The sequence below is a fragment of the Pristis pectinata genome, chromosome 2 (genome assembly GCF_009764475.1).
Source record: "Pristis pectinata isolate sPriPec2 chromosome 2, sPriPec2.1.pri, whole genome shotgun sequence".
Taxonomy (NCBI): Eukaryota; Metazoa; Chordata; class Chondrichthyes; order Rhinopristiformes; family Pristidae; genus Pristis; species Pristis pectinata.
The window spans coordinates 87,987,987-88,015,635 of NC_067406.1; the positions used below are offsets into that span (position 1 = coordinate 87,987,987).

The 27,649-nt window shown below is 38.5% G+C and overlaps 1 protein-coding gene across 1 annotated transcript in view; it reads left to right on the plus strand.

Annotated features, from left to right (window-relative positions):
• The window catches only part of prkg2 (protein kinase cGMP-dependent 2), a 67,300-nt gene that overhangs the window by 13,425 nt on the left and 26,226 nt on the right, over positions 1-27,649 (plus strand). The window contains exons 2-13 of the mRNA XM_052040620.1: positions 1,130-1,296; positions 2,811-2,924; positions 5,045-5,150; positions 6,029-6,092; positions 8,926-9,003; positions 12,068-12,162; positions 14,310-14,378; positions 15,990-16,088; positions 20,425-20,572; positions 21,708-21,844; positions 26,069-26,158; positions 26,300-26,441. Coding sequence (XP_051896580.1) covers positions 1,130-1,296; positions 2,811-2,924; positions 5,045-5,150; positions 6,029-6,092; positions 8,926-9,003; positions 12,068-12,162; positions 14,310-14,378; positions 15,990-16,088; positions 20,425-20,572; positions 21,708-21,844; positions 26,069-26,158; positions 26,300-26,441 — 1,309 coding nt within the window. The remainder of the gene's footprint in view (positions 1-1,129; positions 1,297-2,810; positions 2,925-5,044; positions 5,151-6,028; positions 6,093-8,925; positions 9,004-12,067; positions 12,163-14,309; positions 14,379-15,989; positions 16,089-20,424; positions 20,573-21,707; positions 21,845-26,068; positions 26,159-26,299; positions 26,442-27,649) is intronic.

Genomic DNA, 27,649 nt, shown 5'->3' on the forward strand with positions numbered 1-27,649 from the left:
TGTAACATAGAATACAAGAGCTTGGACCTGATGTAACAGCCTTATAAAGCATTGATTAGTCCACAGTTGGATTATTATGTGTAGTTCTGATCACCACACTATAGGAAGGACATGATTACACTAGAGAGGGTGCAGAGGAGATTCATCAGGATGTTGCCTGGATTGTAACATTACAGTTATCATTGGTTCAGTGGGAATAAGGGCAATGAGTCTCATTGACATTACCTGGTTGGAACGTTTCAGCTGTGAAGAGAGACTGGATCGGCTGGGCTTGTTTTCTCTGGAGCAGAGGAGGCTGTGGGTAATCTGGTAGAAGTATATAAAATGATGAGGGGGATAGGTAGGGTAGATAGTAAAAATCTTTTTCCGATGGTGGGGATATCAGAGACAAGTGAGCACGGCTTTAAGGTGGGAGGCTTAAAAGGGATCTGAAGGGGAATTTTCTCACACAGAGGGTGGTTGGAGTCTGAAATGTGCTGTCTGAAGAGGTGTTGGAGGGAGATATTCCCATGACATTTAAGAAACATCTAGACAAGTACTTGAATTGCTAAGGCATAGAAGACTATGGACCTATTGCAGGCAAATGGGATTAGTGTACGGAAGTACAACAGACAGCATGGACATATCTGTATGATTGAAAAACCCTATGACTATTCTGTTTGCAATAAAGGAAAATTAAATATGTTTTTGTTACAGAAGACCCAAGATAACAGACAGATATCACGATCTACTCATCACAATCTAATTTTCAGAACTGATGTGAAGGAGACTTTAAGTCCTTCATATGTACCTGGAAGGGGTCCACAGTCTGTTTTGGATGGTTCTCTTGGATATTTGAAAATGGCCCATTTTCAGGTCAGATAACTCTTAAACATCCTTGGGCCACAGTTTGGTGTCCTTAAAGTGGGTGCAATGTGGTGCAATTTCCCTGCCTCCACCCCAAACCTACCACCTCTTTAGTTGAAGATGTGTTTTTAAACTGATGTTAACAGCTGATGCAGCTGCTTTTCTTGAGCCTCTGAGATCTATGTCCAATTTGAGGTAGTTTGCTTCAGTCCATTGGAGGAAAGCCATTAGGCTTACTGAAGGGTACCTTTCATTGTGATAGGCTATATTGTTTCCAATGCAGAGTGAAGAAGCTTATAACCGTGGCCTTCAACAAGAACCAGTTTCTGAAACGATTGGAGACGCAGCATGTCCGAGACATGGTGGAGTGTATGTATGAAAAAAACTACCAAGATGGTGACTACGTTATTAAGCAAGGCGAACCTGGAAACCATCTTTTTGTATTGGCAGGTTTGGAAAATTTGTAAAGTACATGAATCTAGTGTTGAAGTTGGATTGGGAGAAGAATTGATCTGCTCATTGTCATAGCTGGGTTTAAATCATGGAATTCCCTATCTAAGAGGACTGTTGTGAGTCAAGAAGGCAGCTCAACAGCACCTTCTCAAAGGCATTTACAGATAAGCAAAAAATACTGGTCCAGATCCAGAAAATGACCGAATAATAAAAAAATGTTTTACAGTGACGTAGTGGGTGTGGCCGTTGAAGGAATAGTTGTATCTAGTGAGAGGCTTTGTCCAATCTGAGGGCCAGGTCTCATTTTCCTGTTAGGTCACAATAACAGGTGTATTAGGAGAGACTGGGGTAATTCTCAAGGATTCCTGGGCAAGGGGAAAGGCTAATGATCAAGGCTGTTTTTCTGGAGCCTGGACATCACAAAGCCCCACAAAAACACAGGACAACTGAGCTTTGAGTAGATACTCTTTGCAGCGCTTTCATAAAATGATAACTGGATTGCTATATCTCCGATAGAACCCTGATTTGCATCCTATAAGAACTGAGTGCTCAAACCAATGGGTGCTTCATCTGCCAATTCACCAACGGGCCCAGGAGAATGATGTGGCACCCATATTGACCGCAGGAATGGAGCACTGTCATTGACTGCCCCCATTTCTGTAAGGTGAATAGCCAAAAACCCTCCCCAATTTAGATATGTTACCGAGGATTTCACTGATTGATGTTTGCAACAAAACTGCAAACTGGTCACTTTACAATACATGATGAATAGAACAAGTATTACACAGTATGTATTTTCACAAGCAAAAATGTAATGACCTTGAAAGCATAAAAAGAATTAGGAATGAAAAAACTAATCTCGTTATGCTTCTGAAAATTTATATATTTTGTTCACAACCTCAGCTTGTTTCAAAATTCCTTGAAACTGAAGAATGCATATTTTCTGCCATATTGTAATGTGGCAAATGTGGCTACCAATTTTGCATGCAACAATGTCCAACAAATAGCAACCAAATAAACGATGAGATATTATTAGATGTTGCCTGAGGGAGAAGTGTTCCCTGCTCTTTTTCAGATAGTGCCTTTGAAACCTTTATATCCATCTGAAAAGACAGCATCTCTGAGAGGGCAGAATCCCTTTGGACACTTGAGTATCCACTTGAAATTTGTGTTCAAGTCTCTGGAGTGGAAATCGATCCCATAGCCCTTTACCCCAAATGTGAGAGAACTACCAACTAAGCCAGAGGTTTGATAATTAAATAAGTAATATTAACTGTTAACAAATCAATTATAATTGCCAGTGAAGCCAGATGGTCAGCTGCTTCTCCATTGACCATCTAGTAAATTTGAACTAGTGCTTTCAAAAATGTGTTTACGAAAGAATGATCCATTTAAATATATAGCCATGGTAGAACTGTTGCTGAGGAATGTTTTCTCTAGGATCCAATCTTTTGTTCCGTTGTGTTTATACTCTATTTTATGATGTTCTTTATTTTGTCTTCTTGCAACAGAAGGCAATCTGGAGGTCTTCCAAAATAGCAAAATTCTAACATCGATCAGCATATGGACTGCATTTGGTGAACTTGCTATTTTATATAATTGCACGAGGACAGCATCGGTGAAAGGTAGAGATCTTCCATTATCCAAAGTGCATTAAAAAAAAATCTTCAGCAGTTCAGGTTTTTAGACATTATCAAGGTTTTTTTATGAGATTCGAAACTCCCAATTATTTTTCCTTCCAGTGTACACTTATTATTTTGCAAACAATGTCCATTGATTAATATCATTGGACCAATATCACGGGAGAGATAAACTTACTGATCTATTAACTCTTAAGGTTAAATATGAAGGCACATTACTTCAAAAAATGACTGAATCCATATTAGAAAAAGAGTGGCATTGACAATACCAACACAGCCAATGAGTTGAAGATGCAATGTGTTTAATGACTCTTTAGAGCTTATTACCCAGCAAAGAAGTTAATTTGCTCAGGAAAGAGAAACTAAAGCAACTTCTCCCAATAAAAGCAGGGTAATTTTTCAAGAAAAATCAATTGAGTGGAAAATGGTTACAGATAAATTAGATGCATAAAACAATCTCATCCAATTATTATAAACCTTATTGACTCAGGAATTAATCAGAGCCATGGAGTCATAAGGTACGGGAAATAGGCCTCATGGCCCACTGAATCCATTAAGGACCTCTTTACACTAGCCTATATGAATCCCACTTTATAATCACCACATTCCTGTCAATTACTCTCAGATCCTGCCTCTTCCCTACTCTCTAGAGGCAGTTTACCATGGCTAATTATCCAGTGAACCCAGACATCTTTTGGACGTGGGGAGAAACTGAACACCTGGAGGAAACCCACGTAGTCAAAGGAAGAGTGTGCAAAGTCCACACAGACAACACCAGACATCAGGATCGAACCTAGATCACTGGAACTGTGAGGCAGCAGCTCTACCAGTTGTCCCACTGCGCTACCTGTCTGGTGGTGGCATCATCACCAATTGTAATCTATTATAAATAATAATTGAAATTTCTTTCTCCTACAACTGCCTCTTGACGCAATTCAAAATAGTTTTAAATATAGAATGGTGAATAATTAAGACTAAAATATACTGATCTAATCTGGGGCTCAGGTGATGAAATAAATCTTGACAACAATGCAAATCAATTTGTAGCTATTGTTGCTAAAATTAGATTACCATTGTGAAATTGTTCCTTGACATTGATTAATGCTGTTTAAATTACATGTGAAAGATTACTGTTAAGATTTATATCTAATGATGGCATCAGCTGTACGTGCAGATACTGCAGATACTTTTACTGAAATATAATAACATTAATTTTTTATGTAAATGACTATTGCAAAATAATAAAAATATTCATTTAGAGCTGATTAGTTCTATAACGTGGAAATGTATTCAATATCCTCATACTACTTTTTCACCTGGTCTCACAGAGCTTTATATTCGATTAACAACTCTTTACATAACTGTGCATTTTGCATTCATTTGTGAGATCCTATAATAAGAATAGAATTAGTCAATTACATTTAGTTCTTAACAGCAGTTTACCAATCTTTTTAATGATGTTTTTGCTGAAAATGGAAATCCGTATCAGGGTTTGCATTGCTGAACATCAGCTTTATTTGCCACTCCATTCGCTGGCTGCAATGAATCATGAGCTGTGAATTGTATGAGGTCAGATCCTCTTGAGTAAAACTGGGTGCAGGATTGGATCCTCGGTAGCTAAGAATTACTGTTATGGGGTCAGAAGATTGGGAAGCGCGACCGCCCGCTATTTTTTCTTCGACTCACTTATTTCCTTCAATCTTTCTCCTTGTTGGGGGCTGTGGTTTAATTTCCACTTCACTTGTGAACCTCAATGAGGGCAATCAGCTCTCCATTCTACCACCAGGGACACCATGAACCAAGAGTTTCCCCATCTGATGTTCACAAAGCGCACTTCCAGCAAGAACTCATATGATGGTGATCAGGAGCAGAAAGTCAATAAGATTTTTTGCTCCCATTCCAGAATGTGGTAGCTGATCGTAGCTAAGATCAGTGACCCTAATCATGACCAGGGATAAACTGAAGCTTTCCAGGTCTAATGTGGGCTAGCTCACAGACTCAACTGACAAATCCACAGTCACCCAGATTGTTAGATTAAAAAAAGCAACTGAAAGTTGACCATGGTTACATGTGTCATAACTCGTGCTGTGATTGTCCTCTTAAAGCTGTAACCTGTGTCAAAACCTGGGTTTTGGATCGAGAAGTCTTTCGGAATATTATGAGAGGAACAGCTCAGGCCAGACATGAGCAGTACAGAAACTTCCTCAGAAGGTAAATTTCAGTGTCAGCTTTGCCTGTGAGAGTTGTACATGTAATATGTGAAGGTTTAAAAAGAGAAGACAAACTGTTGAGACTCATGTGACCTCAGGATGCCCCAAAGCACTTTGTGGGCAATGAAAGTGCTGTTGCTGTGCTATAATCAATTCCCACAACGTGCAATGTGATGCTGCCAGATAATATATTTTTATGTTTTTGTTGAGCAATAGATGTGGCAAAGGACACTAAATGGGTGCTCTTTGCTCTTGTGCTTGGTCTGGCTTTCAGAAGCAGAAGGAAAGAGATTTTAAAGAAGAGGGGGAATAGTTTTTTTTGGAAAATGTATGGGAGAAATCAAACTTAGTGGCCCTAATAACCCATTAGGACTTTTGTGGTCTACTATTCAACTTTGTCACATGATCAAGGTGCTGCTACCAGAGTTCACAGACTGCATCTGAACTTGGAATGATGATTTATGGAAAATTTGGAACATTCAGCATGTTTACAACTTTTAGACAGTGCATTGTTTATGATTTCAGATGAATATTTTTAACCCTTAATGCTTCAGCTCAAGCAGGATAATTTTAATTCCACACTTTAGATGCATTTACATACTGTCCTCAGTCTCCTTCTCAAAGAAAATTCAAACATGTTCCTGTTCAAAAATCCATCCTGACACATTGTACTGTCACAGTGCCTGGTTTGTGTTTAAAAATGAGTAGTTTATCTGTATCTTTGAAATGAAAGGAAAGTGATCCTGAATACTAACACACAGATTAGAGATAAAATGTTGTTTAATCAGTATATCAACATTTATATAGCAGTATTTGCCTGGCAAATTTATTGGAAACAAGGATGTTTATTAATGATTTATGCCCCATATATTTTTCCAGTGTTTCTTTGCTTAAGAACCTACCAGAAGATAAACTTGTGAAGATAGTCGACTGCTTGGAAGTGGTAAGTTATTTATTGTGAAGGAAAAAAACTGAGAATAATCATTTAGCCTCTTTATTTCATACCTTTACTGCAAAGTATTGGAGAAGTGTTGGATAATCTGCACAATTTGTAAATAGTATTGAAGATTGTGCTGTGGATTATATTAAGTTTAATTTTTTAAATTGGTGCACTTTTCTAGGACCATACAATGAACAACATGCCAAAAAAGGTTTCACATTGTTTTAATGCATTATGAATAATTTATTTCTGTTTTAATTGTGATAAATTGACAGCGATGTCAAAGACCATAGGATATAATGGGTGGTGGTATAAAGCCATTCAATTTCCCTTTTAGACAAAACAGACACTTTATTGTGATTGCACTTCCTTTTTGTCAGTTAAAGGTACTTTAGTAGCACAGTGGCAGCTGTTCTACACTAATCTATTTGTGATTTAGGAAGTACTAATGGTGGATGAATACAGTTTCATTTTAATGATATTGGATTTTCCATTTAAAAGGCAAACACATGCTGATATAGGTTTTGTGAAAACTGCATGAAATCATATGAAATTTTGTGTAAGTATTCCAATATACTAATAGTAATTTTCCTTGAAAGAAATCAACACCAAATCCAGAACATTGCCTTCCTTTCCCATTCCACTTTCCTGATTTTCCTGGGCTATGAACCAGGACAGTGGACACTTGAATTGTTTGCATGATTCTGGCTTTACCAAGAAGTGTGCAACAGTGGCTGAGCAACAATTTTATCTTAGTTTCCCTTCCCATTGGGCAAACATAAAATCGATGATACGAGGATCAAGTAAGCTTCCTGCAGTGCTGTGGTCCCATACCGGTCACTCTATCTCATTCTAGTTAAGATTCCACTTCAGTTTTAGGATGATGAAGAGATTGTTGTTGGTGTACTCTCCCAGCCCAACGTTGGTGTACTCTCCCGGCCCAACGTTGGTGTACTCTCCCAGTCCAACATCCCTAGTACTGAAGCCCTAGTTATTCTCCATCAGCCACATTTGGCTAGCCATGGCATTTGCATGCCTGACACCAAGCTTCCAAAACAGTTACTCCATCCCAAGCTCTGTTGAGGAAGGAGATTACCAGGGGGACAAAAAAAAAGATTAGACAATAATTCACTTCTTCCCAGGAGCATTGGAATGGTATTGAGAGCCTCAGGTACATGCATCAGAAGCACTGGGTAAGCAGCAGAAGGAGCGCAGCTCTTCACATACTTCCCACCTGCCTGCCCCATCAGCCACCTCCTGCCTCATCTGTGGAAGAGTCTGGAGTTTGCAAAATAGACTCATTAGCCACCTCGTAAACCACAAAACTGGAGTGGAAGCAAGCTATCCCTGGATTTCAAAGTATTGCCTAAGAGAAAGATCAAGCATTTGTAGGACCTGGATGAAAAGCAGAAAATGTTGGAGAAATTTAGCAGGTCAGACAGCATACATGGTTAACATTTCAGGTCCAGGAGTCTTCCGATGAAAGGTCAAAAGTCATGAATGTGCATGTCTCTGTTTTTTTGTAAATAAAAATGTTCACATTGTCACCAGTGCTGGGTTTGTAATGTTGGGCCATTCATTGCTGGAAAGGGGAATATTGCACCTAAAGCTGTTAGTTAGACTTTCTCCCTCACCTTTCAGTTGGAAAAACTGTAAGATTGCTGAATGCATGAACTGTTAACAGTTTATAAAATTATGAGAGGCACAGATGGGGTAGACAGTTAGAATCTTCCTCCCAGAGTAGAAATGTCAAATACTAGAGGGCATGCATCTAAGGTGAGAGGTGGAAAGCTTAAAGGAGATGTGTGAGGCAAATTTTTTTATACAGAGAGTGGTGGGTGCCTGGTACGGGCTGCCAGGGGTAGTGGTGGAAGCAGATACAATGGTGGCATTTTCGAGGCTTTTAGATGGACACATGAATATGGAGGGAATGGAGGGATATGGATCATGTGCAGGCAGAAAAGATTTAGTTTAATTTGGCATAGTGCTTGGCACAGACATCATGGGCAGAAGGGCCTGCTCCTGTGCTGTACAGTTCTATGTTCTATGATGGCAAGATAATGGGCCATCTTAAACCTTAACAAACAACAGATCCAACAGACTTTCTCCTCAATGCAAGCAATTTAATGGCTGGAGTGAATGTTCAGCTCAACATTATTTTCCCATAAACTTCTGTACCATTATTTACAAATATCCTGAATAATGAGTATGTCCCACTGGAAAATTCTGTGCTGGGAGTAACAATACAAGGTATTTTTGTGGCCGCTTTAATGGCAACAGTTGGGAATTACATAGAATGTTTGGGCAGCTGGAAGTAGTTGATAGAGGATCATTATAGTAATAAAATGCACAAGGAAATTTATGTTAGGAACCTAACTTACTGGTGTAGTGGATTTAAAATCAGAGTGAAAATGAATTTTTTTTTAAATAGTGAAGGTATTGATAAAACTAATGTAGGAAAACATGAAAACTACTACAGCCCTGAAGGTTCCATCTGTTTCTCAGCAGAAAGTGACGATGCCCAGGTATTCTGTATCTTTGAAATCTGGGAATTCCCACTTCTGAGGTATGACCAAAATCCAGCGGTGTGCAGTGGTCAGAATGCTGAGGGAATGTATGAGTCCAAAACTGCTGAGGAATGACATCACCATTCGGCCCTCACAGAAGCAAAATGCTTGTTGTAGGGCTGTGTGTGTGCATCACCCATATCCTGATTAGTCACTGATTTTGTCTGAGGTTTCGCTGGTGGTGTGGAGGCAAATCAACCAGTGTGTCAGAAGTTGACATTTCACATCCAAATGTAAAAGTCCCCAATAAAAATTCTTGTTTCTTGCAGGAATACTATGATAAAGGAGACTACATTATCCGGCAAGGTGAGGAAGGAAGTACCTTTTTCATCTTGGCAAAGGGAAAGGTAAAGTATCCTATGTTACTCAATGCACTTAATCGGAAATTATATCCTCCTGCTGTATTTTTAAACTTACTCTCCACAAGCTGTAGCATAACTTATCTGATAACCCAATATTCTCTCATTACTGCTCTGTAGGTCATGGTCGGTAGGAGATTCAAAAATCAATGAGTGGAAAACAAATCATTCATTAAAATCAGGAAGGGAAAAGGAAGTATATATTAACAGACATAATTAACTGGATGTTAATGGCCAGGATTGCGAGTCCCACATTACTGACTTGCCAGTCTCAAGCATTCTATGTTCTTGTACTTGAACTGTTCACCTTACCTGAAACATATCTGCTCACATTGGGGTTCTTCCTTGAAACTTTAATCTGTTTTTATGCTTCAGATAAGTATTGAGGCATTTGCTGTATGCATTTTCTCATTTCATAAGCAACTGTAATGTAATTCCTACACATTGTCTCTTGCCTCATTATTTGGTAGAATAACCAGTGAAGAAATTGTATTATTTTGACAGATTTACAGTTATTAAATATTTGAAGCCAAATTCAATTTGAATCATTCTTCCTGACCTAACATTTATTTAGAACCTTTAATACAGTTAGAAGAGCCTAAAGGATAAAATGCTGATTTTCCAGCATGTTATTAGGGGAAATGTCCATGTAGAAACAACCACTGTGAATCACTTCATCCCTACAGTGTGGGACATGGTCACTAAATACTTTTTAAGAAAGGGAGTTCTTGGATGCTGAGTGTTGTGACCCTGAACAATCCATTTGTCATAAGCTACAGATGCCCACTGTTTGTGTGTAAATAAGATTACATAGCTTGCCTTCTTGGAATACCTTCGCATGGGAAATATTTGCACACTGGTTTTTAAAGGGTAGGACAAACACACCATCAGAATCTTCAATCTCAGTGAGTATAAGATATGAGATCAATTGACCTTTATGATACTTCTTTCTCCACTGGCTTCAATGTAGTGAAAAATCGAGAAAGATACACAACAGACAGCCATTTAGAATTTTTCCAACTAATAAACCTGCCGAGTCTGGATGTTCCATTTATCACCTTAGTAGATAATTTAACTGATATATTCACACTCCAGTATGCTTATATTTAGATATTTATTTATTAGTCACATGTACATCGAAACACACCGTGAAATGCGTCTTTTTGCATTATCGGGAATGTTCTGGGGGCAGCCTGCAAGTGTTGCCACTCTTCTGGCGCCAACATAGCATGCACACAGCTCCTAACCTGTATGTCTTTAGAATGTGGGAGGAAACCGGAGCTCCCGGAGGAAACCCATGCAGACACGGGGAGAATGTACAAACTCCTTACAGACAGCGGCAAGAATTGAACCCGGGTCGCTGGTGCTGTAATAGTGTAATGCTAACCGCTACACTACCATGCTGCCACAGCAGTGCCACAGGAGATCCACTAGCAATATCAAATACAATACCAGTGTGCTGCCCAGTGTGGGTTTTGGTTGCAGGAGCAGACCTTACACAGGGAGTGTACACCTGCTGTTGCAATACTTAAAGGGCCTGAATCTACCCAGCACCCATTGAGGAATCTAGCAGAAAACAGTCCTTTAGAATGGGTGATTATTATTTAAGGCAAGTTGATGCTTTTCTTCCTTCATTTCATTTTTGCCACAGAGGTGCTCACCTCTGTGGACCAGTGGTCCATCAGCTCTTAAGAATATAGGGTGGCGATTCCATTTCACTATTTGGGGCTCTGTGGAAGCTACCTTTTCACCTAGGTGGGAAATGCTTTGCAGTTGTTTTTTGGCCCACTCTGCATTTTGTTTGTCGTGTGTCTTGGGGTTGTTAATTGGAAAACACACAATAAACATATTGTAGAAGTTCTAGGAAATAATGTGTTTATGACAATATGATAACAAAAAAAGTTTTGCCAATACCACTGAGTATTTTTAGTATAATGGCACATGGCCATTGAACTAAACATAAGCTTGAAACAGCTGTTTCTTCTCCCTAATGATAATATTGGTGAGAGTTATGCGGAGAATATTCTAAGCAATCTTAACTGCAACATTACACTACCATCAAGAATTTTGTCATTCTGAGAATCCAAATTTTTCAAAAACCCAGTGGACTGTCTTCCTATGGCAAGCATTTGAAATTTCAAATAATTCAAAAGAGGAGAAATTTCCATACAGTGAATAATTTCCTGTTTTCCTAAGCTTAGGCATTGAGGTCTCACTGACACTAAACTACTCTTTAGTAATAATTACCCTCTTGGGTCTGAAATTGACTCCAATAGATGGATCACCTATTTTGAGGTCACAATGGCACCTATTACCACTCAGGCAATATGTAAGGCCACCTGATCACTGCTACATAGATTCTGTAAGTGCTAATGCATGGACTTAGTGTGGCAATACTAAGAGGGGATATAAGTCAGCAGCTGCCATTTTTGTTACAATTTGCTATTCCTTAAATTTGTCTTAAATATCCTCCAGTACAGTTAAATTGAAGACCTCTTTGAAGTGTCTGTTGGACACAAGATGTATCCTAATAGAGAAATGAAAATTGAATAAAGTGAATTGAGACCCATTTTCAAGGTGGTCTATAGCTATTGTCCTCTTTTACCTCAAGGTGAATTAGACGTCATAGATGGGAAAGAAGTTGAACATCAGATGATCATGGGTGCTTTGTCACAGGGTGTTTAAAGTGTATTCTTGCTGTGCCAATGGAAAGCACTCCTGCTTCTCCACTTCACCCAAATGCAATGCATTACCTCCTGGATCTGGCACCTCTCACCTCCTTTCATCAGCTTTCCCCACAATCTGCAAATCTTGGCCTGAATGTATTAAATTAAAAGTTGAATTGAGCTGAATATTAGAAGGCTGACACATTTCTTATCCACTGACCTGCCTCTGTTAAATGGGCAGTTTGGAGGTGCCTGTTGTCACACTTTATTTTTATCCCATCACTTACATGGGGCTCTTCAAAATTACAAGACTTTGAGAAGTTGCTTAATTTTGAATTTATGAATACTGATTGCATAAACTTCATCACCATTCTTTTTGGTCTTAGGTTAAAGTAACTCAGAGTACTGAGTTCCATCTGGAACCACGAACGATCAAAGTCCTGCAGAGGGGAGATTACTTTGGGGAAAAAGCTCTGGTCAGGTTAGTTTAACGTGAACAAAGCAGACGTATTTGTCTGTAGTCGCCAGCACTAAACATAGGCTAGAATATCAGTCAATGGTCATACTCACCTCCACAGACTTAGGTATGTTGATTTCGGGGAATCTAATGCACTGCAGCCAATCCTCATGCAAAGGCAAGCATCTCTTCCAGATAATTTTAACTCTGAGAAAGTCCCTTGAGTAGATTTCAGCTTTGTATCTTGGCAGCAAGATGAAAATCAATCCCATTATTTTCAACAAAAGCATGTTTTGAAATAAGTGCTTGAGTAAAAGATAATAGAATGGTTTTGGTGATGACTTTGTATAAATTATTTGTATGAGTGCTTCAGACAGAAAAGATAAACCTCGCATGGCTAGGCAGCTCAAATGGTAGTATTTGGTTGGCAGTACTTCTGCCATTGTTGGAGTCATTCTTTCTGGCTACTGCTATCTTCACTATTCGGGACAAGTTCAATCCTATCTGTCAGTTGAAGCTAGACATGTTGGCAAGTGAAATAGTCCAAATTGCTTATTGACTTGCCTGGGTGCTGCTGGCAGTTAAACTAGATGAAATTTTAATTTGCTTGACTCAGCAAGAACACCCACTCAAAGTTTGCTGGCATCTACTTGTCCATGTCAGCTTGTCTTTTTAAATGTTTTTCTCCCTTTCTTTTGGTGTCTAGGCACCCTACATTGGGTACCATAAACAAAGCTTTACCATTATCAAACACAAGATAGCTCCATATATCAATTCTGTTCCATATGTAGTTTTAGTGTGCAGCTCTCAACTTCGCAGTTTTTCACTCATCCTCCCTCAGAGTAGGATCTAATAGGGAGACACGAGTCAAAGTGGCTGTGGCCTCATTTCTGGTGTTCCAGTTCACAATTCTCCCAGCCCAAACAGGCCTGGGGTATAAATCGATTGAGATTTCCCCTGGAAAACATTTGCTTAGACTTCAGGCTCTTTTGGTGTGCTACCTGGCAGCTGCTTTTAGCATTAATGCCAAATCAGAAAAAAAATATAATTATGAAATTGGGTCATCCTTTGTTTTGGAAATTGTTATTTAATCATAGTTAAATCCCTTTAAGGGACATTAAAATCCAACCTTCATGTTTTGTGACCATTGCTGTTTGCCAGGCTTGTGGCAGCAAAGGCATTTGTGAGCTAACCCCTGGAAATTGGTCAAAGTTAAAGGGATCTTTCCAGAGCAGTTTAAAGCTGCAATTAGGCCAGGGGCTGAGTACCACAATCAGGCCAAAGGCTGTCATTGGCAGTAATCAGGCCAGAGATCATCCAGGGGCTGAGATCACACTGCACCATACTGCAAGTGGTAGACATTTTTAGGACAATGAAATTCTCAGAGAAGACAGTGGGTAATAGATAAAATATAGCGGCAATATCCAAGTGTTGTCCCTTTAAATCCCACATGATTTTTAGCGTGATGTACTCATGTTCTGAGTAAATTATGAAAGTTGTAGGTGATGGCCAAATGAAATTTGCATCAGGGTGAACCACAGTAGGAAGTGCCTGGTCCAATTTACTGATGAGGAATTGGTCCACCAGAAATGGGTGCAAATGCTTAAAAAACATAAAATTTTGCTTTTTGTACGCATCCTAAGCTTAAACAATGACAAATGGGTCCAACTTCTAACCATTTTAGTCTAAACCAACAAAGTTCAAAAAGGGTAGAAAGGACTCAAAAGAATAATAGTTTTGCAGAATAGTTGTCAGCTGATTTTCTGCAGTGTAAAACTGCAGATGCTACACTCCCCTCAGGGAGCAGTGAGCATAGATCAGAAAAGCCAAGGGCAGCATTGTCAGCCAACCTTCACCTGCAGTTCAAATGCAGTTCCCTGCAGGGAATGCAACTGCTGAGTTTCCCCAAGTAAATTCACCTATTCCTTTGTAATTCACACAAAGCACTAGGCTGAGATGTTAATTAACCGCAGAGAATAAAAGCTGATTAACAAACCAGTAAACTGGTTTAGGTGGGAAAATCTATGGGTGTGAGAGAACGCTTTGCTTGATGCATACATTATTCTGTTTGAAGGTACAGAGTTGAGTTGTCAGGATGCCAGATCTCAGTGGATATTTCAAAGCAGTGATTGATATGTTTCTGAAATATTTTTGATCTTTTTCTTTCACAGTGATGACGTCAGGTCAGCTAACATAATAGCTGATGAAAATGGCGTGGAATGTCTTGTCATAGACAGAGAGTAAGTTTTATGGCAGGTGGTAAACCCTGGTCTTTCCAGTTAAAAGATTGCAACCCAAGTAAATGGTTCAATGGCTCATTAAATGAAGGTGGCAGTGGTTTTGCCTGGTGGACTGCAGTAGTTCTCAAGGCAGGCCCATTTTTACTGCCTTCTCTTTACTGCTAAAGATCAGAAATAATTCCACCCTTGCCAATGCAATCCAAACCTGGTGAAATTTTTAAAAATTCTTCCTCTTCTTCACTAGACTGAGATTGCATATTGCAGACAGCAAGGAGTTAATACATGCAACATAAATCATTCTCATAAAGACAATCATTAAAAGTACTGACAATTAATTTGGAGAAATGACCTGTGCATTTCAACCAGTGTTGAACCTATCTCAGCACAACCCCTAACCCCATCAAAGAAAGGCACAGGAACTTGAGACACGTAGGATTTCTTCAGATGCTGTATTGAGGGGGGTTTTGGAATAGGCCTGTTGAAAGTTGGATAAATTACAACATTGTGATGCATGAGGCACAATCCTGCCATAGGAAGAGGCCTCATTGTAGATCTGCAGGAGTAGGAAGCGTGAAAGATCAGGTAATGTGAGGGTGAGCACCAACCAAACCATGGCAGTTTGGGTAGCTGGCTCATTGAAGAATTCACTGAAGAGTCAGGCACCTGCCTACCATTACTTTTCAACGGATATTTTTACAGTTATTCAGACATGTCTGTTGCTCTTGATGCTGAGTGTTGGTGCAAAATTCTGTTTAATTTTGAACAATTGACTTTGTTTTTTTGAAAGAATGATAGATTACAAGGAACATCAACAGTGAAATCATTTTTCTCATTGCTTTGGTCTAAGCAGTTTACACTTTCAATACCAGTACTCATGAAACAAAATTGCTTGTTCCAGGAATATTACATATCTGAAATATGAGTCTGTGCATCATAAAAATCAGAGTAAGTGAATTTAATACCTTTCCTCCAAAACAAAAAAAATGTTGTCTATATTGTTACTGGTGCTGCTTTGCAGTTATAGGGTTGCAGAGTCGTGGAGATGTACAGCAAAGAAATGGGTCCTTTGACTCACCACATTCATGGCAATCTTTTTGCCTACCTATACTAGTCCCATTTGCCTGCATTCGGACAGATCTTCCTATATCTTGCCCATTTAAGTGTCTGCTTAAATGCTCTTAAACAAAGTGATTGTATCTGATTCCGCCACCTCCTCTGGCAGTGCACTTCAGATATCAACCACTCTGTAAAAAAAACTTAATGGTCAGATATCCTTTAAAACTCCTACCTCTCACCTTAAAACTATGCCCTCTTGTTTTAGATAACCCGACCATAGTATTTTATCATAACAGACATTTTATCGTTATTGTTGAAATATATCTATTTACATGTATTTTATATTTATGTCAAATCCTTGCACCTGAGGGTTCTCTTCATCTCCCATCTTAACTCTGGCATTTCTGCAGAACCACCCGAAATGTTTCAGTTCTAGTATTTATCATCAGATGAGGAATATTTTCATACTGCTGAAAGGAATCAGTACAAACTAAAATCATGGCTTTGAGAAACAATATTATGTTAATTCTTTTATTACCCTGTTGCATTTGACAGAACATTCAATCAAACAGTTGGTACATTTGATGAACTCCAGAACTACCTTCAGGGCTATGTGGCAGAGTTAGCAAGAGATGATGAGAAGAGACATGCCAAGTAAGTTGTCCTTATTATCAAAGTTATATATATATTAAAACGAATGTAAAATACCAACAATTAGCACTGTTATGTATTGGGCTTAACATATTTTGACATATTTACATGTTTGCACTACCTCCTGAGGCAGATGAATATGATTTATATTGATATTGACCTGTGAGAAGAATTGCTGGAAATGCATTCTCAATTAATTCTTGTCTGTTTAGCCCAGAGAAGGTTTGCCTTCATATCACATTCTAAGTAAAAGATTCAAATCAAAGACCTTACATCAAGTGAAGAATCATAGCTGTGAAACATTTGCGCTGAAACTCTCTCTCTGCAGGTGCTGCCTGATCTACTGAGTATTTCCACACTTCCTGTTTTTATTTCAGATTTCATATTTTGTTGTTGAACACTTATTAAGAAAAATGCGGTGCCAACCTTAGTGCTTATTGCGTAACACTTATCCAGGGGTTGCGCCTTTATGAGTGGCAAACACAAGCTGGCATAGGTTAACGTTGTGCCTGCACCTCTTAAAGGGAAAACACCTATTGTCTTCAGACTTGGCTGGAGATCAGTCCAAAGGATTGTGAAGGTTGCTGGAAGTCTTGGCAGAACAGGGCAGGAAGTTCATTGTGTTTTCAGTGTGACTGCAGCTACTTTGTTGTATGAGATGACAAGGGAGACTTCCAGCAACCTTCACAATCCTTTAGAATGATCTCCAGCCACAGTTGGAAGACAATAAGGAGGCCTCTCTGGTATGAAGCAAGAGTAGGATAAAATTGTTCACCAGGTCAATACCAGAAGTGAAGCACCCCTGACATGGATATAGTAACAAAAAATGTTTAATGACTTCTTACATATGATCAAAGCGAATAAAGTATTTAATAGTTTTCCAACAGTGTGTCTGGTGACACAGTGGTTACATTATGGGACTAACAATCCAGCAGCCTGGACCACAATCTGGAGATAGGAGTTCCAATCTCACCACGACATGGTTCTTTACATTTGGTTAATTAAATAATGTGGAATCAAAATCTAGAATCAGCATAAGTCACCATGAAATGACTGGATTGTTGTTAAAACCAGTCTATTCTGAATCTTTCCAATTTAGGGCAGGGTCTGAGTTTCCAGTGCAGCACAGGTGATGCTAGATCACTAAGTTTGTTGCTCTGCAGTCTCCAACTGGTGCTGTCATGGTTTTATGTGCCAATCTGTAAAGGGGTTTTCAGTGTGTTACAGCACTCCAGCAATTGGTCCTCCAACAGATTACTAAAATTACTGAGGCACCTACCTGGGGAAGTAGTGTTAGTTCAGCCATTTTGTCCTAGCATATTTTATTGCCTTAAAGCTGCTATCAATATGAATATTGTTGTTGCAACATTAACAAGTTTCTAGGTGTAAGCGTGGCAACTTGCCTTTTTTTTAAGTCTTGGAGCATTAAAATCACTTGTGAGCCCCAACCATCTTCCTGAATGAGGTTAGCTAATCCAATATGGATCAAAGATCAAACCCGACCTCTACATTAGCTGCCATAATCTCAGTCATATGTACTCTGTCACTGGGTGGAGCTCCTTTGCATAATCCTATGCTAAACATGACAAAGTGCATTACTTTTAGTGCAAGGTAATATTTTACAGAATAGTTTAATATTTAATGGTGCAAAGAGCAGATAATTATCAACACAGATAGTTGCATTTTTGAACATTCTCTATCAGCAGTCTGGACTCTGGACCATTTAAAGAACTGGTTTAAGTTCTTCTAAAGTGAGATCAAACCAAGTGGGTGTTTTGTTCCAATATGAAGTCTTTTCTTTGTTAATTTTTTTCACTGCTTGCTTGTAGGGGTTTTTGTTTATATCCTGTGATTTATGAAACACTTCATTTTAATGGGAGCACCTAAACATGCTCTGCCTTGGCTCTTTGCAACATCTATAACTTGTATATTAGACACAAATTTCAATCAGTGAAAGAGATCGGTTTCTCTGTTGCCATTATTATATAAAATGTCTTTGTATCTTCATTAAGGTTCATACTATACAGACAAATTAGTCTAATTAGAGACACTACTGTATGCAGAGCTATGCATTGCCTGTGTCACAGTTTAGTACTACCAAGGTTTTCTGCAGTTTACAAGGTTCCTTAATATCCCAAAAATGCAAGATCAGAGTGTACAATAAATTGAAAACTCAACATGTTATTCCACAAAGGTGCAGCGTTTAGAAATGAATCCCCATAGCGCTGCCCTATGAGCTAATTATTTACCAAGAGAACTTTGGGGTGGTGGTGCCAAGCAGAGATCAGATATGCTTTCTTAAGAAGAATGAAAACGGATGTAGATTCTTACACATCATCTAGTGTCCATCTGACATAAAGGCAGAAAATTCTGGAAACACTCATCAGGTGTCGGAAGAGAAACAGTTAATCCATCTGATGGGAACTCTTGTGGAAGCTGCCACTGTGAAGATAGTAAGATGTGGAATACAGTTAATTAGAATGGGATTGTAAGAAAGGTACAGCAGCACAGTTTGGTGGCACTGTGGCCCAGCTAGTGGAGCTGATGCCTCACATTTCCAGCGATGCGGGTTCAATCCTGATCTCTGGTGCTGGCAGTATGTTGTTTGCATGTTCTTCCCATGGTGTCTTCCCACATCCCAAAGGCATATGGGTTGGTAGGATAATTGGTTACTGTAAATTGTCTCTGATGTGTAGCTGAGTGGTAGAATCTAGGAGGAGGTAATGGTAATATGGGGAGAATAAAATGGAATATTTGTAGAATTGGTGTAAATGGGTGCTTGATAGTTGGCACAGACTCAGTGGGCCGAAGGGCCTGTTTCCATGCTGTATGATCCTATGATTCTATAAAGCTAGAATGTGGAAATCTCAACTGGCCCACCAGCCCGATCTGCAATCTATACATGCTTACGTTAATTGGAGACACAAGAGATTCTACAGATGCTGGAATCTGGAGAAACCTGATTCAGTCCTGATGAATGGTTTCGACCTGAAACGTCAATTGCTTATTTCCCTCCATAGATGCTGCCTGACCTGCTGAGTTCCTCCAGCATTTTATGTGTGATGCTTAAATTAATAATGGACTCTGAGCTCAGTTCCCACTCTGAATTCATCAGATCAGTTAACTCACCTTCATTGACCCAAGATTTTTTTTCAAGATGCCAATTGATCCAGAATGAATTAGTTTCTTGCTAAGCCTGGATTTTGCAGAGGAGGCCCTCTGACTGTGCATGTTGCTGAAGCAGTGGATGAAGTAGCCCTAACTTGTCCATACCCAGAGAAGTAATCTTACTGGCTGAGATGGTCCTGGAGCCAACTGGCAAGACTTGCATGGTGGCAGACTCTTACATGGCCCTGCCCATCAAACTCTTCTGAAAACATTGGCTGACATCAAAGCCATGCTCATATTTTTGCTGTCTGCTGCTATGGTTTTTCAAAGCTTCTGTATGTTCCTGACGTATAGAACATTAAAGCAAAATAAGTAATTAAAAATTGAAAATATAATAACAGAAATGTAAAATTCTATTTAAAAAATATATATAACTTAGTTTATTCTTATCTTTCTTCCTAGTAGACATAAAATCTCCTTTCAAATGAATGAGCTCACAGATAACGTGTCAGATCAAATGGCTCTGTATCTGAGAGCAGATTCCCCAGTGTAAGAAACAGTGGTAGTTCCTAGCATGCATGAAACTTCCATATTTGGCAACTCTTTAAGTTACTATTGTAGGAAAGAAAAACAGATGGAAATAAGCTGTATTGAAGGGCCATTTGTCATAACCTATGCAAGTCATCCTCCATCCTGAGGAACCACCTAAGAAGATAATCCAAGGCCACTTTTCTTTTTTATTTATTTCAATGAGGAAAATAAATCACTATGGAGTGTAACAGATGATCATTTATACCTGCTGAATCACTGTCTTGCATATTTAATACTAATTTAATCCTGTGGTATTTAGAAACTAATCTGTAAATGATCCTGGGCTGCCGGGTCCAGAGTTACCTTGCTTATCCTTTTCTTTGTAATTGAATTAGAATGTTCAATGGACAGCACTCCAGTCCTCTGGAAACATAATTTTAATCAAAATCCCGGGATAATTAATGTAATCCCTTACTATGGCAATGTTGTTCCACCATTTTCAATTCTTACTCCCAGAATAATTTATGCTTACAATTTTATTCAGCCCACTGTGTAAATTTAATTATATACAAGTTGGATTTGTGACTGATGTCAAGAATCCTCTACCTTTTTAATCCCCATCTGATCCATTCTTTTGGAAGTGATATGGATGTTGGATTATGTTCTCAATATTTATTAAATTGTTGTATATTTTGCATAGAAAATCCATATGTGTACAAGAGGAAGAAATCTCTTTGGAAATTATGGAGTTGAAGGAGAAGGTAGCCAAGTTTTCTCCAACATCCCCATTCAGAAACCTTGAGATTATTGCCACCTTGGGGGTAGGTGGATTTGGGAGAGTTGAGCTGGTAAGTTTTCTGCTTATGTAAAATACAATATGGCATTTTATTAATGGTCAGAAATATGTGAAGGGATGAATTTTCTTTCCTATGGACTTGAATAAAATTGGATATAGTGTGGTGTGACGTGGATTACCAATTCATTATTGCCCATTTTGTTGTGTCATTATAAAGACTTTTTTCACCCCATACATTTTGCACTACTGTTTCAATGATGCAGTTTACCTGAGGCTTGCTTCCTACTAGCTTGTTCTCCCAATTTCAGCATGACTTTGACTTTTAACAGGGTCACGTTTTTGCTTACAATGCAGTTCCCCTCACGCAGCAATAGCCACAAAACACTATATTCAACATATAAATTATGCATCTCTCTTTTAGGGATAAAGAAAACAATGCATACATCAGATAAATGTTTCATGACTATATAATCTTGGAAATTACCTCACATTCTGATCCTTTTAATCTTAAAACATATTAATTTTGCTGTTAACAGAGGCACAGTGAGAAATTTCAAGGCAAGATCTTCTCCCTGGCATGCTACCATTCCTAATGTACTTCAGCAGATTAAATAATGCAGTTCTAGCTGACACGTTTTAGTATTTACTGGTTTCCATTTATGTCTTTAACTTCCCTCACTTACTTCAAAGTAAGACAATGAATATACGTCATTCTCATAATAAAATATTTCAGCCTGTTGTAAATAGAAAGCTCACATTTCCCTAATCTTTTCCTATAGTTCTTTTTCATGACAGTTATGCACCTTCTGTATATTTTAAAGAACATAAATCTTTTCAAATAGTGATGATCAACAGATGACCTAATTGTAGTTTCACCTGTTCATTGTGAAGCCTTAACTTAGCTTCAGTAGACATACATTCTTCTGCAGATATTGTACATTCCAATAGCACTTTTAATTTCTTCCCTGCATTTTGCAAGCATCAAAAGTCTCTCTTTCTAAGTCTTATCCTGCAAATTCTATTTCATCTTTAAGTACTTAAAACCCAGTGCACATTGCCTGTCTGTTTTAGAACATATCATTCTATGTTCATGTAGGGAGTGAAAAATTCTGCCTTTTTGTGCCCTTCTTTATCTCATAACATGTCTTTAGAATCGCAATAGCAAGCAACTAGTTTGTTTTCTCTAGGTTAAAATGAAAAATGAAAATGTGACATTTGCTGTGAAGTGCATAAAGAAAAAATGCATTGTTGACACAAGACAACAGGAACACGTTCATTCAGAGAAGAAGATTCTCGAAGAGGCTCGATCTCCATTTATTGTAACGTAAGTTCTTAACTGGAGAAATATTCAAGACAGATTGACTGTGCAATAGTTCTGTTGTGTGAGCTAGTTATATGCAAAAATAGTTTTAAAACATTTCTTAAGATATTTTACTTTGTTTGAAAAGCAGTCTACAACTAACCTTTAAGATTAACCCTGTAACTAAACGACTAAGATTTATATCTCAGCTGCAATATTGTACTGAGTATAAATCTCCACAGCCAGGTTCACCATCAACAAAGAGTATTGGTATTGGTTTATTATTGTCACTTGTACCGAGGTACAGTGAAAAACTTGTCTTGCATACTGTTCGTACAGATCAATTCATTGCACAGTGCAGATACATTGAGTTAGTACAGAGTACATTGAGGTAGTACAAGTTAAAACAATAACAGAGTACAGAGTAAAGTGTCACAGCTACAGGGAAATGCATTGCAGGTAGACAATAAGATGCAAGGTTATAACAAGGTAGATTGTGAGGTCAAGAGTCCATCTTATCATATAAGGGAACCGTTCAATAGTCTTATCACAATGGGATAGAAGCTGTCCTTGAGCCTGGTGGTATGTGCCCTCAGGCTCCTGTATCTTTTGTCTGATGGGAGAGGAGAGAAGAGAGAATGACCCGGGTGGGTGGGGTCTTTGATTATACTGGCTGCTTCACCAAGGTAGCGAGAGGTATAGACAGAGTCCATGGAGGGGAGGCTGGTTTCCGTGACGCGCTGGGCTGTGTCCACAACTCTCTGCAGTTTCTTGCGGTCCTGGGTACAGCAGTTGCCATACCAAGCCATGGTGCATCCAGATAGGATGCTTTCTATGGTGCATTGATAAAAGTTGGTGTCAAAGGGACATGCCAAACTTCTTTAGCCTACTGAGGAAGTAGAGGCGCTGGTGAGCTTTCTTGGCCGTGGTGTCTACGTGGTTGGACCAGGACAGGCTATTAGTGATGTTCACTCCTAGGAACTTGAAGCTCTCAACCCTCTCAACTTCAGCAGTGTTGATGTAGACAGGTGCATGTGCACCACCCCCTTTCCTGAAGTGTATCATTAGCAAACTGTAGCAACAATTTCTTTCCATCCCATAGCTCTCATGAGTTTGAATAGCAGGTAGTACCTGAAATACTTTCTCTTCCACATTTTGGTTTGATTTGAGAAGTACTTTGATGTTATGCCCTGGCATCACATTTATATCTCAGCTGCAATGACAAGCAGGAACTATTTACAGTTTGTAATGAAAAATCAGACTAAATGTTATTGTTTTTCATAGATCAGAGCTTTTTATAAGCAAAGGATTCAAGAGCGGAACAATAAGTCGAGCAATGTTGATCACATTGTGGGTTACAACTTCCCAAGTCTGAGTGAAACCTTGTTTCCTAGAACATTTCGACATGGAAATTTTGACATGTACTTCTCATGATTTTTGATGATAATTTACTCGAGTGATGGGATATGTGAAGGATTATTTGTGTTTATGAGATAAAACAGGTGATAGCAAAACAGCACTTTTTTGTTTGCATCGACCTCACAAAACCAAAGTAACTACTTCTGTACCTGAAATTCTGATTTGAGCAGATCGTGCTTCCTGGCCAGACTGCTGAATTGTAATTAGTAGATTGCTGGGAGCTCTGCCTCCAATAACAATGTGAAAAATGATTTTTAACTTAATGAAAAATAACAATTGCCAGAATAAGGCAGAACATTTTTCCTGCGTTATTAGGGAATGGTAGACAAGCGGTTAAGTTAATAAGCTCATATCTAGGGGATTTGATTGTATATTTCTGTTTATGAGCTCAAATCTGACTGCAGCAGCTGGGGAATTTAAATTCAAGTAATTAGATAAACTTGAAATAAGGACCTAGCAATAATATTAATGATAGGAAATCACTAATTTGAAATCTACTTGGCTTGGGCTGTATGGACTCCAGATGCACATCAATGTGAATGGCTCTTTAATTGCCTTCCAGAATGATGCAACTGGCCACAAAGTTCAGGAATGGACAATAAATGCTGGTCCAACCAATGAGGCCCTCATCCTGTGACTGAATAAATAAAAATGTAACATTAATGTTTTGGTTACTCCTGTTCTCACTATCTTTTTTTTCAGGCTATTCTTTATTTTCTCTTTTTTTTAAACTTTAACACTATATATTAATTAAACAGATACTATTCTAATGTTACTTTTGCACATTAAAAGCAAAGGGTGACCTGCGTTCATCAAGCTTATGTATATGGTCATTTTAGATCTGGCTAGAATCTATGTAAATTTAAGTCAATCATTATTTAGTTAAACGCTGACTTTAGAGACCAGAATACCTTAGCTATTCTCCAGTCTGTGTGTTGAGGTCTGACCTGAGCATGTTATTGAAGTCACTGGGGTAAAAGTATTATCAGAAATCTAGTGCAAACTTTGAAAGCACAAACTGGCTTCAGTGAACACCCTGCATCCATGGCAGTGAAATAGACCATTTCCTTGAAGGTATTCAAAGAGTTAAAATTCCGAATTTTATAAATGTGGATACTATTATTGATAACATTGTTGAAGTTATGCTTTGGCTGTCTTTCGCAAAAGCCATTTGGCCATAACAATTGCCTTATTTAATAACTAACAGCTGGAGATTACTTGTGGTTGGGGTGAGTTCAACATAAAGCAGAATGTGGTCTCTGATCATAAAGGTCAAGGGTTTGGTCTATGGAATGAAAAGGAGGTAAGAGTAGTCAGAACTTGGAAATTGGTTCATTCATAATTAATCAAGAGCATAATATTTGAACTTTCAAAACCGTGTAAAATAAATATTAAATGGCTGCTCTTAAGGGAATGAAAGTAATAAATAACATCAGCTGTGCCTTCTTCGCTCACCACAAAGGAAAATAATGCTGCTGATCAAAATCTCATTTCATGATTAGTGACGAACCTGCAATCTTTAAACCAAATGAGTGGTGCTCCAGTGGAACACGTTCCCTTTCCAGAAGGAAACAGGTGAAGCTATTAAAGGGGAAGATATATTCTAAGTATTTAATATAAAATTTGTAGGTCTACATGAGTTGTTGGGACCTTGTCCTAAGAATAGGAAAAAGATAAAGGGAAGGAAGGCCATCTCTTGACCTACTTCCAGCACAGCCAATAGCAGACCCCATGCCAGTAGTACCTAGAGTGGGTGATGTTTGGGTAAGAGATAACATGTTTGGCTATTTTATCAGGAATTTGTCTTGCAATGAAGGATTAAGTGGTTGAATTCCCTACTTGATGGTGATGTAGGGGAGTGTGTGACCATTTCTGGCAGCATTCTCAAGAAGATCTGAACTGTCACTGACCATTTTCCATCTTTCATCTGCTGGTGAATCACACGACAACAAGGAAAGGGAAACACAGTCCAGTAGAAATTAGCTGGGTCATGGATTTGCTGGCTGACATCATCAATGCTTTTACAATGGATCATTGACGATTTCAATTCCATTCAATATGTATAGGTTGCCTTATGAGATGTAAATGTTACTCTTGCATTGTAGTTTGGGCTATCAATGCACAACAGCAAGGACAACAACAAGCAAAGTCTAATCCTGCTGGTTTATCTAACTCTGCTGCGTTATCATGGAGCCAGCAGTCATCCTGCTCTCACTTGACCTACAGCAGAAAACCCGAAAACCTAGCTTGAAATATCCAAATCATTGTAGTAAATGAGAATACAATAGAGGTACAAATTGGATTCAACATGCATTTGCACAAATACTGTATATTGGTCCAGAGAGGTTGCAGTCAATTAAAACATATCAATCATGATTCTCTTGAATGCAATAGATGTCATAATCCCAAATGTTATTCTTTTAATGCTTATCCTTAATGTGTTAATTTTGTTGATAATTCAGAGCCTTTGATTTTTGGTGAACCTGAGAAAATAGTATATGTATAGTTACATTTTCATTATTAGTTAATAATCATTAGAACAAATAGCTCTTTGTTAACATTAAAATCTCACCACTATTCTAATTATTGCTCTCCGTAAATACTTAACCACATGCAAAACTAATACCTTCAGTGTAAAAAGATCCTTATCTTTATATTAATTCCAAGCATGAATTTGGCAACAGTTAATGTTATTGCTGCAACTGTTTGCAGTTAACTATGTTTAATATGCTGAATCCAAATATATAAACTCTATTGAACTTCCATTCAGATTTTGAGCAAGCTCCTTAAGCTATATGTCATTGGTTTTCTCCGATTCTGCTATTGTAGATTGTTTCGCAGCTTTAAAGATAACAAGTACGTTTACATGCTGTTGGAGGCTTGCCTTGGAGGAGAGATCTGGAGCATTCTTAGGGATAGGTGAGCTGATTTAATAGCAGCACAAAAAAAAACATTGCACTTGTCTTTTTAAAGTGGCCCTTGTGAATTTTGATAGTTGAATTCATTCTTAGCTTACATGTCTCACTGACCCAATATCTCAATGCATTCTTCCTGTGGCAGAGGTTGCTTTGACGAGTTCACCTCAAAATTTTGTATTTCGTGTGTGACAGAAGCTTTTGATTACCTGCATCATATTGGAGTTGTGTACAGGGATCTGAAACCAGAGAACCTGATGCTTGATACTGAGGGATACATAAAGTTGGTAGGTATTAAATAATATTCCTAAGAATTACTTGGGCAAATGTGGTGCTGGGCTAACAATGCATTGGTGATGAATCCAAATTCTGCAATGACACTATGTGGAATTTAATTTTAAAAACTTAGTCATTAGTGGGCAGGAAGTCTATCAGACCGGCTAAATTTTCATGGAAGCTCAACTGGTTATCAATTTGGGAAGCCAGTCCCCTAGAAAGTGGCTCACTAATGGTTCCCATGCCACAATATAAGGCTAATTCAGTAGTGCCTGGCCTAGCAGGCCACTGAAGATAGTCCTCCACAAACTGATTTGCACTGCTTAGGGCTTGGAGGAAAAATAATGTATTCAACAAATGTTAGCACCATGGAGCTTGATTAAGCATAATTCCCGAGAAATTGGATTGTACTTTTTTTTAGTTTAGCAATAATGTCAGATTGGCTACCCTGCAAAAAAATCACAAATTGGCCAAAATCCAGTGCAAAGTAGCATTACAATGGATTAGATCTGGAAACAAGGCTGATTTCCATCAACATGACAATCAAGTCAGCTCCTGACATTTTGCTGCACAGCATTCAAAGCAAGGTGTCAGCCCTTGAAGGCATACTTAAGTTCCTTAAATAAGGTCCCACCCAACAGAAATATTCTAGCAAGCCATTTAAGTACCTGGAGCTGAGATTCATTTATTCATTGGTATTGGTATTGGTTTATTATTGTCACTTGTACTGAGGTGCAGTGAAAAACTTGTCTTGCACACCGATCGTACAGGTCAATTCATTACACAGTACAGTTACATTGACTTAGTACAGAGTGCATTGGACTCTCTTGGTGGCGCTAGATGGAGTAGGTTGCATCTTGGCACTGCTCCACTCACTTTTTAATTTCTTGTACACCACCCCCTAATAAGACTTTTATAATACTTTTATAAGATTGAATTTTGATTTTTAATTGCCGGAAATGAACACCAGAGCTAAAGGTGCAGCTGAAAGCAAGGGGAATGGAGATCCTCAACTTACTTTGGAAGCTATTTCTAAACTCCTGGATAAAAAAACTTGATCAGAAATTTTCCACTTTGGAAACGCTGTTAAAGGAGATTGAAGACAGACTAATAACACTTAAACAGGAAAATGTTAAACAACAGCAATTAATTGCCGAACTGGATGAAGCTGGCAAAGAGAGAGATCATAGACTAAGCTCACTGGTAAAGGATTTAACTG